The sequence below is a fragment of the Oncorhynchus tshawytscha genome, linkage group LG05 (genome assembly GCF_018296145.1).
Source record: "Oncorhynchus tshawytscha isolate Ot180627B linkage group LG05, Otsh_v2.0, whole genome shotgun sequence".
Classification (NCBI taxonomy): Eukaryota; Metazoa; Chordata; class Actinopteri; order Salmoniformes; family Salmonidae; genus Oncorhynchus; species Oncorhynchus tshawytscha.
The window spans coordinates 39,406,993-39,420,098 of NC_056433.1; the positions used below are offsets into that span (position 1 = coordinate 39,406,993).

At 43.4% G+C, this 13,106-nt stretch overlaps 1 protein-coding gene across 3 annotated transcripts in view; it reads left to right on the forward strand.

The window, feature by feature from the left end:
• Positions 1-11,812, forward strand: part of LOC112232945 (sterile alpha motif domain-containing protein 5-like) — a 71,817-nt gene extending 60,005 nt beyond the window's left edge. For 2 of the 3 annotated variants that reach the window (XR_006083423.1, XR_002950710.2), the window contains one exon: positions 11,648-11,775. Coding sequence is in view for 1 of the 3 variants with exons in the window: in XM_024400284.2 (XP_024256052.2) it covers positions 11,648-11,686 (39 nt within the window). In the remaining 2 variants the exon portion in view is untranslated. Of the gene's footprint in view, positions 1-11,647 lie in introns of all 3 variants that reach the window. The other variant, XM_024400284.2, reaches the window with a different exon arrangement.
• The last annotated feature ends 1,294 nt before the right edge of the window (positions 11,813-13,106 follow it).

Here is a 13,106-nt window from a genome sequence, read left to right on the forward strand (position 1 = left end):
TGCTTAATGACACTGTGTTGATTTGTCAGCTCCTTGATTAAAGCCTGTGCGCCCCATGGGGATTAACCTGTAATAACCAGTACAGTCTCTCTGGGATAATGCATTACTCGGGTCCAATCGCCATGGCATTCATCACAACTTTCATTAACAGCAATTAATGCATTCCTGCTGGAGATTAGTGGACACCTTGAGTCACAGACTGTAGATATGGCACAGGAATGAAGTACTATTCCAGCGAGGTCTGTGTCATATTCTAAGAGACACACCATTAGACAAACATACACACACACACACACACACAACCCTATTTTGTTCTTTTTAAAACATGCTGTGTCAGTCCCAGATTTGCCCCATTCTGCACTGAATATTTAGAGCAGTTTGTCACTGTTCACAGTCATGTGGGTAGAGGTAATCACTGTTGATTTCCTGCTCTGATTGCTGTCTTTGCTTTGTAGCAGGGTTCTATGCTAATCAAGGCAATTAGGTAACAGCGCTTGCTTGTTAATTTATGCTGCCCAGGCATTCTGAAACGAGGTACAATGACAGTGATAGCCAATTAGAGATGTGGTATTAGATACGTTGATGTGCTATAGAGATAGCCAGATAGTGCATCATAATCTCTCTTGCTTATTCATATTCTTATTAGCATTGTAATTTAGGAAAGCTGCATGAGTATTGTAAATGGGATCCGTTGATTTGCGTGGATAAAGAGAGTTTGTATTTGAAGCTTGTTTATAATTTGTACTTTGTGTAGATGTATTCATAGGAGAACCAATGAGAAGTTTACATAATTGAATGAATATAGAACATGTAATTCAGAGCATACAATTGCACAACGGGCTATGTAGTGATGTGTTAGTCTATTTCATATAGGACACCCTGTGTATGGTGCCTAGATGTTGTGGTTCATTTGTATTGGCCAGTTAGGGGATACCCTCTAGGGTGGTGTAACTGGGTGTCCTCAAATCAGGCCCTCATTAGCAGAGAAGACTGGGTCATACTCAATGTTAGAGATTCATCTCTAGAAAAGTGAACAGCCATTTAGGAAATTACCCACATACTGTTTGAATGATAATGACCAAGATACATAGTTGAAGTGTTGCAGGGCCTCGTGCCAGTTGTATTGTAAAATTCAGTAGGCAGGGCTCAGTGATGTTTGTAATAATGATAATGTCTGAACAGCCCTCGGGGAAATAAAAACACATGAAAAGAATGTGGTTTTCAGACTTCTACATTTGCTTTGCTGGCTCTTTGGGTTTTTAGGTTCGATTTCTCTATAAGCACTTTGTGACAACTGCTGATGTAAAAAGGGCTTTAGAAATCAATTATATTTATTTATTGAACAAATCCCATGGCAAAAATGTCACATTCCTTATATTTTTTTTACATACTTTTAAAATGAACTAGTCAGACACGTTGTTTTTAGACACGTGTGAAGTTTCACATGTAAAATGTTCACGTTTTTTTCCTCGGGGAAAAAAAATCCCCACATTGTGTTTTTTTCACATATATTCAACCACATCCAACTACAACTTGTCTCCCATCCAGGGACCAACCAGGACCAACCTTGCTTCGCTTCAGAGGTAAACCAGCAGAGGGATGCAGAGTGATGTGAATGTACCAAAACTTGAAACTGGAAAAACAACCTGGTCTCAGAACCAAATATATATATTTTACTAAAATCCGTAAACTTCCATTTAGTATGATATGTTACTTTAAGTTAGGTGACATTACATTGGCCTACCAATGTAATAGCAGTCATACAATATAATATGACAGGGATCATCAACTCGATTCAGCTGCTGGCCGATTTCCTCGTGAGTGGATGGTTGGGGGCCTGGAACATAATTAAGCAAAAAGCCTGATGTGGTGTGGTATATGACCAATATACCATGGCTAAGAGCTGTTCTTATTCAATAGTGCCGGAATACAGCCCTTAGCCGTGGTATATTGGCTACACAGAGCCCTCAAAATTTTCCACATTTTGTTAGGTTACAGCCTTATTCTAAAATTGATTAAATTGTTTTTTTTTTAACGTCATCAATCTACACACAATACCCCATAATGACAAAGCAGAAACAGGAAAAAAAACATAATTTTTTTTGCTTTTTCAATTTTTTATAACTAAAAGATATTTTTACATAAGTATTCAGACCCTTTACTCAGTACTTTGTTATAGCACCTTTGGCAGTGATTATAGCCTCGAGTCTTCTTGGGTATGACACTACAAGCTAGGCACACATGTATTGGGGATGGTGTTCGTGGCGTCATAGGCAGCATTCCTCCTCCAAACACGTCGAGTTGGTGCCAAAGAGCTCCATTTTGGTCTCATCTGACCACAACACTTTCACCCAGTAGTCCTCTGAATCATTCAGATGTTCATTGGGAAACTTCAAACGGGCATGTATATGTGCTTTCTTGAGCAGGGTGACCTTGTAGGCGCTGCATGATTTCAGTCCTTCACAGCGTAGTGTGTGACCAATTGTTTTCTTGGTGACTATGGTCCCAGCTGCCTTGAGATCATTGACAAGATCCTCCCGTGTACAGTGCCTTGCGAAAGTATTCGGCCCCCTTGAACTTTGCGACCTTTTGCCACATTTCAGGCTTCAAACATAAAGATATAAAACTGTATTTTTTTGTGAAGAATCAACAAGTGGGACACAATCATGAAGTGGAACAACATTTATTGGATATTTCAAACTTTTTTAACAAATCAAAAACTGAAAAATTGGGCGTGCTGGAGCATGACCTATACGTCAAGGCTGAGAAGTGTGTGTTCTCCAAACGAGCCGTCTCCTTTCTGGGTTATCGCATTTCCACCTCGGGGGTGGAGATGGAGGGTGACCACAGTAAGGCCGTGCGTAATTGGCCGACTCCAACCACGGTAAAAGAGGTGCAGCGGTTTTTGGGTTTTGCTAACTACTACCGGAGGTTTATCCGGGGTTTTGGCCAGGTAGCGGCTCCAATTACCTCACTGCTAAAGGGGGGCCCGGTGCGGTTGCGATGGTCAGCAGAGGCGGACAGAGCTTTCAACAGGTTGAGGGCGCTGTTCACGGATGCACCCGTGTTGGCGCATCCGGACCCCTCTCTAGCATTCATAATGGAGGTGGACGCGTCCGAGGCTGGGGTGGGTGCCGTGCTATCACAGCGCTCGGGTACGCCACCAAAACTCCGCCCCTGCGCTTTCTTCTCGAGTAAGCTCAGCCCAGCGGAGCGTAACTATGATGTGGGGACCGGGAGTTGTTAGCGGTGGTCAGGGCTCTGAAGGTGTGGAGACACTGGCTTGAGGGGGCTAAGCACCCCTTTCTCATCTGGACCGACCACCAAAATCTGAAGTATATTCGGGCAGCTAGGAGACTGAACCCACGGCAGGCAAGGTGGGACATGTTTTTCACTCGATTCCGGTTCACTTTATCATATAGACCGGGCTCCCAGACCGTGAAGGCGGACGCACTGTCCCGCCTTTACGACACGGAGGATAGGTCCACCGAACCTACTCCCATCCTTCCGGCCTCAAAGCTGATGGCACCGGTGGTATGGGAGGTGGACTCGGACATCGAGCGGGCGTTACGGGCTGAACCCGCGCCTCCTCAGTGTCCGGCGGGGCGGAGGTACGTGCCGCTTGGTGTTCGGGACCAACTGATTCGGTGGGCTCACGTCCTACCCTCCTCGGGTCACCCTGGGGTGAGGAGGACAGTGGGAGCCTTCGGGGAGGTATTGGTGGCCTACCTTGGCTAGGGACGTTAAGGTTTATGTCTCCTCCTGTTCGGTATGCGCCCAGAGTAAGGCTCCTAGGCACCTTCCTAGAGGGAAGTTACAACCCCTCCCCGTTCCACAACGGCCATGGTCACATCTATCCGTAGATTTCCTGACCGACCTTCCCCCGTCTCAGGGCAACACCACGGTTCTGGTGATTGTGGATCGGTTCTCTAAGTCCTGCCGTCTCCTCCCGTTGCCCGGTATCCCAACAGCCCTACAGACTGCGGAGGCATTATTCACCCATGTCTTCCGGCACTACGGGGTGCCGGAGGACATCGTTTCTGATCGGGGCCCCCAGTTCACGTCCCGAGTATGGAGGGCGTTCATGGAGCGTCTGGGGGTCTCGGTCAGCCTGACCTCCGGTTATCACCCCGAAAGTAATGGGCAGGTGGAGAGAGTAAACCAGGAGGTGGGTAGGTTTCTGCGGTCGTACTGCCAGGACCGGCCAGGGGAGTGGGCGAGATACATCCCCTGGGCTGAAATGGCCCAGAACTCACTACGCCACTCCTCTACTAATGTGTCCCCCTTTCAGTGTGTGTTGGGGTACCAGCCGGTCCTGGCACCGTGGCATCCGAGCCAGACCGAGGCTCCTGCGGTGGAGGAATGGGTGCAGCGCTCCAAAGAGACCTGGAGGGCCGTCCAGGAATCCCTTCAACAGGCTAGTGGACGGCAGAAATGGAGTGCTGACCGCCACCGCAGTGAGGCCCCCGTGTTTGTACCAGGGGACAGGGTCTGGCTCTCGACCCGAAACCTACCCCTCCGCGTGCCCTGCCGGAAGCTTGGGCCGCAGTGTGTAGGGCCGTTCAAAGTCCTGAGGAGAATAAACGAGGTGTGTTATCGATTACAACTCCCTTCCTATTATCGTATTAACCCCTCGTTTCATGTGTCTCTCCTCAGGCCGGTGGTAGCTGGTCCCCTACAGGACGGTGAGGTACTGGAGGTCCCTCCTCCCCCTCTGGACATCGAGGGGTCCCCGGCGTATACAATACGGGCCATTCTGGACTCGAGACGCCGGGTGAGGGGCCTGCAGTACCTCGTGGACTGGGAGGGGTACGGTCCGGAGGAGAGGTGCTGGGTACCCACCAGGGACATTTTGGATCCGTCAATGTTGAGGGATTTCCATCGCCTCCATCCGGATCGCCCTGCGCCTCGTCCTCCGGGTCGACCTCGAGGCCGGTGTCGGCGCGCTGCGGGAGCCACGCGTCAAGGGGGGGGTACTGTCACGACTCCGACCGAAGGACACTCCCCTTCCCGTTCGGGTGGCGCTCGCCGGCCTACTAGCTGCTACTGATTATTTCCTCCCCCTCCTTATGTGTTGATTGAGTGCACCTGTTTTGAATTAGGTAGTAGGCTTTATTAGTCAGCCGGCCCGCAGAGTTCCTTGTGCGGGATTAATTATTGTGACCATCTGTTTTAGTGTGCTTGTGTGCACGTCTATGGGTTTTGTGTTTTTCCCATTTTGTGGGTTTTTCCCTGGACCGTTTAAGTCCCCCTGTTTGGGGGCATTTGTTTGTTCATTACTCCCTGTGTGTTCGTGAGGGTTGGCTTATGTTCGCCGTTTGTCGGTGCATTAAAATAGCACTCACCTGAACTCTCTGCTTCCTGCGCTTGACTCCTCACCCATTACACTCAGATCGTTACAGAGTTGCTTAAATTGAACTCCAATTGACATTTTACTCTTTACAGTGTTGTTTTTAATCAACTCTCTTGCCAACACTTTTCTGTGTTGTTTTGAATTAACAATCAACTCCAGCAGAGTACATTTCTCTTTCAATTAACTTCCTTAGAGTTATTAGGGTGCAAAGCCTTATTAAATATGTGTCATCTTAGAGTGATTTGCAATGTGATATCCAATCTACTGTATGTTGGAAGCCAACTTGCAGGAAGATGTCCAGCACTTTTACAACAAACTATTTTTTAAAAATCTGCCTGCAACAGAGCATGCTGGGAAATATGCCAATGACGCCCCTCCCACCTCTGTGGCTAACTCCATAGATTTAACTAATTCTCTCAGGTTAAAAGTTTAAAGTATTCCGTCCCAATGAACTCCAGTTATCAACACTAATTCCAGGGAGCGTAACACTCGAGGGTTAACATTTAACCCCAAAAATGTTAACATTGTGATTTAAACTATTCTTGGTTTACTGTGTACTCCACAGATGTTGTAGAGCATGAACCTGCAGGAGCGAGTCACTGCTTTGATGTTTGCAGAGAATGAAAGGGGTGTCCAAGGTCTGTTTTGGCTCCATTCAGATTTATGTGCAGGCTGTTTTACTACTTTACACAAATACACCAACTGGCAAACTGGTTTGCATGGCATGATTTTCAGAATAATCATGTTCTATTTGTTTGTTTGTTTGTTTGTTTGTTTATAATATTTGATTATCACCATAGAAAAATGCTCAGGTTATTTATCTGCATGAGTTGTTGTAATAACTTCCAATCATATTGCATTGTGTCCTCTGCATCATTTCTTTCCATATTGAGTGAGATAACAGTAGAGCTCTAAGTACATAGAGTGGTTAAAAATACTCTGCTTCCTACTGTACCAGCCAATTAAAACACTCAGTGAAATGTCTGCCATCAAGGGCCAGGGCCAACAATGAGCTCTGATCGGACTAAGCCATAATTATGTTTTGTATTTGTTTGTATTTTTGGACTCCCTCCATTGTCTAGAGAGACAGATTCCCATAATCCTCTCTGGACATTAGGGATAAGGAAGGCAGACACATGTCTGTGAGATTATGCCAAGAGTCTAATCCCAAAACTCCCTGAAAACAAGATAACAATATCCAGATTATGATTACGTTGTTTGTTTAGGGATTAACACACAGACAATAAACAATCAATTGGAAGATGAAAAAAGTATTCACACGGTTGAATACTTGCGAATGTAAGCAAGTGTTTAAAGTTAAATGGGTTCTCACACACAAAATGCATATCAGCCAATGAAAAGCATTGATTTACTTGCATATGTGCCAAACACTAAATCATAGCATTCAACCCAACCCCTCTGATTCAGAGTGGTTAAATGTGGAAGACACATTTCAGTTGAATGCATTCAGTTGTACAGCTGACTAGGTATCCATCTTTCCCTTTCCATCAGCTAGCATAGAGCTAACTTGTACCATGTTAACTTCAACAGGTGACACTGATTATATCCTGTCACAAGTGCATCAGCCAATTAAAATCATTGAAGTAGTTGAACTTCTTCAAATACTTGTTCATGGCTAGAAGTGTCCTTAATTAACATACCTAAGTCCAACAGAATGTTCTCATCATCAAAGCAACTGAGTATTTTACTGACTGCTCAAATTGCTCTGTGTAAAATGCCTAGTCCACTTAATCGTTGCAGATTGTGGCATGTTGAATTACTTGTATTGTGTTAGTGTGCAGTGGGTAAATTGAACTAAAATAGTTGCCGGAACTGTTTATATTTAGGTGCATGAACTGTACAATACATTTGAGCTAATATTTTATAAGAGGTGCAGGTAGGTGATGCCCAAGTCAAGCACTGTTGTGTTGAAAAGGGACACCGTAAGCAAACCGCTTGCAAATTAAGATTACAAATTAATTTAATAAGGAGCTACCTCTTTCTTCAGCCTTGCCCACAAATACACTGCTATTGCGTAATAATCATATTACATAGGCTATATTACATGAACATCTAAATGTAGGCCTACAAGATTTTTTACTGTATGCCTTTTTGACTTGAAAAGGATCAGTATTATAACGTGTACAGCTGGTAGTTTGCACTCTCGTTAACAGATGGCAGTATTGAAGTTATTTTGAAGAAGTTTATAGCGAGTTATTGCAGTTATTTTAAATATTTTTTTGCGAGTCTGCAGGACAGTTGGCTGTCAGTATTATAGTCTTATGTAGGCTACACTTACATGCAGGCTAACCGCTATACATTATGATAATCATCCACTTCGTCACATGCGGTTTGAATCAAGCATAAGGACCGGCAGTGGAGAGTTTTTTTTCCTCAACAAAAAACCACGTCAAGTGCACTATCGATTGCGAGTAATGTGGCACCAAGAAGCGATAAGGACCACGATAGTCCACAGACTGCTTTTTGACAAATCCATAATGCTCTTCATTTTCATTATTTTTTGATGTACGATAAACGTATATGTTTTAAGGACCAAATTTATCGTTTTCCCATAAAAGCTGTGAAACTAATAAACAAAAAACGTGGGATTTTGGAGAAGCTGGGGAGGCTCGGGTAAGTAGCTGCGGGGTTGGGGGCTGTTGGCCGGGGAAGGGGTAGCCAGGAGGAATGCATGGCCAGAGAAATGCTTATTGAAATTTTCGATTATCATGGATATATCGGTGGTGACCGTGTTACCTAGCCTCAGTGCAGTGGGCAGCTGGGAGGAGGTGCTCTTCTTCTCCATGGACTTTACAGTGTCCCAAAATGTTTTGGAGTTAGAGCAGGATGCACATTTCTGTTTGAAAAAGCTAGCGTTTGCTTTCTTGACTGACTGTGTGTATTGGTTCCTGACTTCCCTGAACAGTTGCATATCGTGGGGACTATTTGATGCTATTGCAGTCCACCACAGGATGTTTTTGTGCTGGTCAAGGGCAGTCAGGTTTGGAGTGAACCAAGGGCTATATCTGTTCTTAATTCTACATTTTTTGAAAGGGGCATGCTTATTTAAGATGGTAAGGAAATTAAGTTGTGCTAGGATATGAATCAGTACAACCTGTTGAAGATAGCATAGGGCTTAAGTGTGCCATATTATTGGATGGGACTAAGTATTCTGCCTTGATAAATCAGACACGTTCTCAAACACTGTGTTAATGCACGTGAAGTCCCATTTACATAAAGAATTTATGGTCACAAACCTTTAAAGCTGCACGAAATGTCATTCATTTCTGTCCGCCAACATGGGGAAATCAAAGAAGACAAAGTAAAAAAACTTTTAGGATGCAGAAATAGAACTTTTGATCGCCAAATTGGAAGCAAAACAAGACCTACTTTTTGGAGCCCTCAGCAATGTCTTGACAAATAAGATAAACAATATTGCTTGGGAGCATGTTAGAGCTGTGGTAAATTCTGCCTCATCTGAATGCAGAACAGTTAATGAAATTAAAAATAAATTGTTTCATTTGAAAACATATGAAAAAACATAAATTATGATCCACAAAAGATATATAAGTGCAACAGGAGGAGGGCAGAGTGACTCTTCACTGTCTGCTCTGGACCAGCACATTGGCAGCATAATTGGAGAGACCTCAGTCTCTGGCATAATTTGTGATGTTGGTACTGAGGACCCTCTCCCAGACCCTGAAGGAATACCAGACACACCAACTGATGGTAAGTCAAGATTTATTTTCGCAACTATTTTTAGACATGGAACACATCTAAATATGTTTTCTTGACAATATATATATATATATTGTCAAGAAAGAATATTTATATATATATATATAACAGAACAAATGTAACAAAATGAATATAAAATAACAAAACATGAAATCTTGACAGACCCAGGCCTCCCAGAAGGGTGTCCTCTGACCCCTCAGCCCCAGGCCTACCAGAAGGGTGTGCTCTGACCCCTCAGCCCCAGGCCTACCAGAAGGGTGTCCACTGACCCCTCAGCCCCAGGCCTACCAGAAGGGTGTCCTCTGACCCCTCAGCCCCAGGCCTACCAGAAGGGTGTCCTCTGACCCCTCAGCCCCAGGCCTACCAGAAGGGTGTCCTCTGACCCCTCAGCCCCAGGCCTACCAGAAGGGTGTCCTCTTTGGTGAGCGCTTCAGCTGCGCCGCATGTTTTGACTGACGCAGTCCTGAAACAGCAAGAAGAGATCAAGACATCAATTCTTGGACTCAAACAGCAGCTAGAGGATGTATGCAACGGCCTGAGAGAGAAATCAATCATTGAAAGAACTTGTTGAATGTCTCAAACATGTGAGACAATAAATTATGGTGCAATGTAAATGTTTTTCCTTGTCGATTTGATTACAATATTTTGAAGAACAGATACCTAAAACCGTTGTATGATATTGACTCTTGACACTCCCTGTCAGGCATGGGCTCATCGGGTTTGGGTGGATCATTCAGTGGAATGCCATTTTTGATTGCAATGTTGTGGAGCACACTGCAAGCCTTGACAATGTAGCAAACCTAAAAAGGAATTTGCACATTGTATTACATTCACGAAATGGCATTTTAAGGAATGTCATTTCAGAGGCAATCCTTCATAGGCTGGTATTGCAGTGTGCCTCCTGTCACAGACAAGCACAGCCAAAGCCCTTTCAGCAGGTCTATGGTGCACTCCACTGTTGTTCTTGTGTGTGCGTGGGCTTGGTTGTACTTTGCCTCTTGTTGGTTTGAGGGGTTTGTGAGGGGAGTCATCAGCCTTGTTTTTAATGGGTAGCCCCGGTCTCCTGCAGTTATGAATACAACATTTAGATATTGTTTCCCAGTAGAGGTCTAACATGGCAAATTAAACTTTGCAAATAAAACATAAGTCATTTACCGATAAGCCATCCATCTTCAACAGCTCCTTCCTGTAGGTTTAGGCTGACTGAACTGTTGTTCTACATATAATTAAAGATACACTGGTTCTTAACGCAACCGCTGTGTCAGATTGTTTTTAAACGTTCCGAAAAAAGCCTAACATGCAATAATCTGAGACAGCGCTCAGACGTAAATATATTTCTCTGCCATGTTGGAGTCAACAGAAATACAAAATTACATCATAAATATTCCCTTACCTTTGATGATCTTTCATCAGAATGCAGTGCAAGGAGTCCTAGTTCCACAATAAATTGTTGTTTTGTTCCATAATGTCCAATACTAGTGTCCAATTAGCTGCATTTGCTAGCACTTTCAGCTCACGTGCCCAAAAGCTGACGCTGGTCCAGGACAACTGGGACGAAAACTTCAAAAAGAAATATTCCAGGTCGAATAAACTGGTCAAACTAAGTAGAGAATCAGTCTTCAGGATGTTATTTTCATATATATCCAATAACATTCCAACCGGATCATACGTTTTCATCTGCAGCCAAATGGAACGATGGTGACACCCACAGACAAATGCGCCACAGGGAAATTGCATTCTTCTAAGACAGTGACTATTTCCCCTCCCATTCAGTCAGAGTTCACACCAGAGGCTCCATTCTACATTCTACTGAATGAGGACATCTAGTGGAAGGCGTAGGAAGTGCTACCAGATCCATATCTTATTTGGAAGGGAAGGGGCGATGACGTCAAATTTGACCCACATTCAGAATTTCACTTCTTGTTTGGAAGATTGCCTGCCCTATGAGTTCTGTTATACTCACAGACATAATTCAAACAGTTTTAGAAACTTCAGAGTGTTTTCTATCCAATAGTAATAATAATATGCATATATTAGCAATCTAGGACAGAGTAGGATGCAGTTCACTATGGGCACGCAATTCATCCAAAGTGAAAATACTGCCCCCTATCCCCAACAAGTTTTAAACTGTTCTGTGTTCTTTTTCACCATCTCTGCCTGTCTTGTTGTACATGGAACAAGTCTCACATGCATTAATTTAAAACTCTTAAGATGTCAGCTGCTAATTTTCAGATTTACACCACATAAACACAGTCATTTTCTCTGGACTATCTGTTGCTGCCAAGTCATGATTTCCCTGGGGGTTAGCCTTGCAATAACCAAGTGGTGAGACACATAGCCCTCTATATTTAAATGTTTCAGGTACACTCCGATAGGTGTCTGCGTCACATACAGTATCTTCTATTGACATTATCTTCTATTGTTTGTCCTCATGTCTGTTTTTCAGCATAAAATACTCTGTAGCCACTTAGTGTGGACACCATTTGAGACCACACACACACAATAACAGTCTCTTCTTCCTTTCACCCCTCTCCCCCTTCTCCCTAAATCCTCTAGGCTATATCAGCTGTTTTGGTGAACCCCTCCTGCATTTGAACTGGCTGCACTGTCACGCCCTGGTCTAAGTATTTTGTGTTTTTCTTCATGTATTGGGTCAGGCCAGGGTGTGGCATGGGGTTTTTGTATTGTGGTGTGTTTTGTCTTGGGGTTTTGGTGTGTATGTATTGGGATTGTAGCTAGTGGGGTTATCTAGCAAAGTCTATGGCTGTCTGGAGTGGTTCTCAATCAGAGGCAGGTGTTTATCGTTGTCTCTGATTGGGAACCATATTTAGGCAGCCATATTCTTTGATTTTGTCGTGGGTGATTGTCCTATGTGTCGTTGTTCCTGTCTCAGTGTTAGTTTACACAAGTATAGGCTGTTTCGGTTTTCGTTAAGTTCTTTGTTTTGTAGTGTTTGTTATTGATTCGTGTTTTACGTTCGTTCATTAAACATGGATCGCAATCTACACGCTGCATTTTGGTCCGACTCTCCTTCACACCTAGAAAACCGTAACATGCACAGCACGATCATAGGTGAGATGTCACTTGGTCGGGTCAACCGGAAGTATTATTAAAGAGATGCTTTACATTGAAATACAGACAGAGATGTAGTAGTCCCAGAGTTAATGATCCAAGGTCAGTTTTGCATTTCACCTACTGATTTAAGATGACTGCCCATGTTAAAAATAAAAAAACATGGCTTAATCATGCTCTCTTGTCTGCAGGTATGTTTTGATGTGAGAGAGGAAGCCAGTCCTGTCATATCCACCTCACCCGCTCTTAGGATAACTTTCGATCCAACTGGGGGCCCAAGGCTGGTTAGGAGACACTGCAATTGTGATGAACTGAGAGAATATTAGGGTAGCACTGTAATTCATGAATCATATGCTGTCTGCCGCTGTTCTTACCTCTTTCTCTTTCTGTCTTCAACACTTCTCTCCCCACCTTGTCTTTTTTCCTTGTTTTATAATGCACAACGTATGTGCATTGAAGTACAGATTGAACTCATATTTATAATATTACAATTATCATAACTATAATGCATTTATGTACCTGGAAAATTAACTTCTTTCAATAAAGCGTTTCACATTCTCCACTGGTTGAAATTAAGTATCTCATTGAAATACTATCCTGTGTCCTCAGATTAATGCAGATGAAGGGAGTTAGATATGCATCGTTTTTTTTCTGCATATATGAATTACAAATCAATCAGGTTTCTAGTCTTTTGCATAGTTACAATGTGTAATCATTGATGTCCCAGGAGTGGTAAACACTGTTGAAGTGTATAATTGTAATACATACATGCAGAAACAGCATCATTCAAATAATTCAAAAGAATGTCTCAGATTCATACCTGAACCGCACATTTATTTGCCAAGGAAGAGTACATGATCAGTGAATATATTCAATGTACAGGCTACAATGTGGGAATCTCATGCATGGTAATAACTACAGTATATGTGTATATAGGACTTGC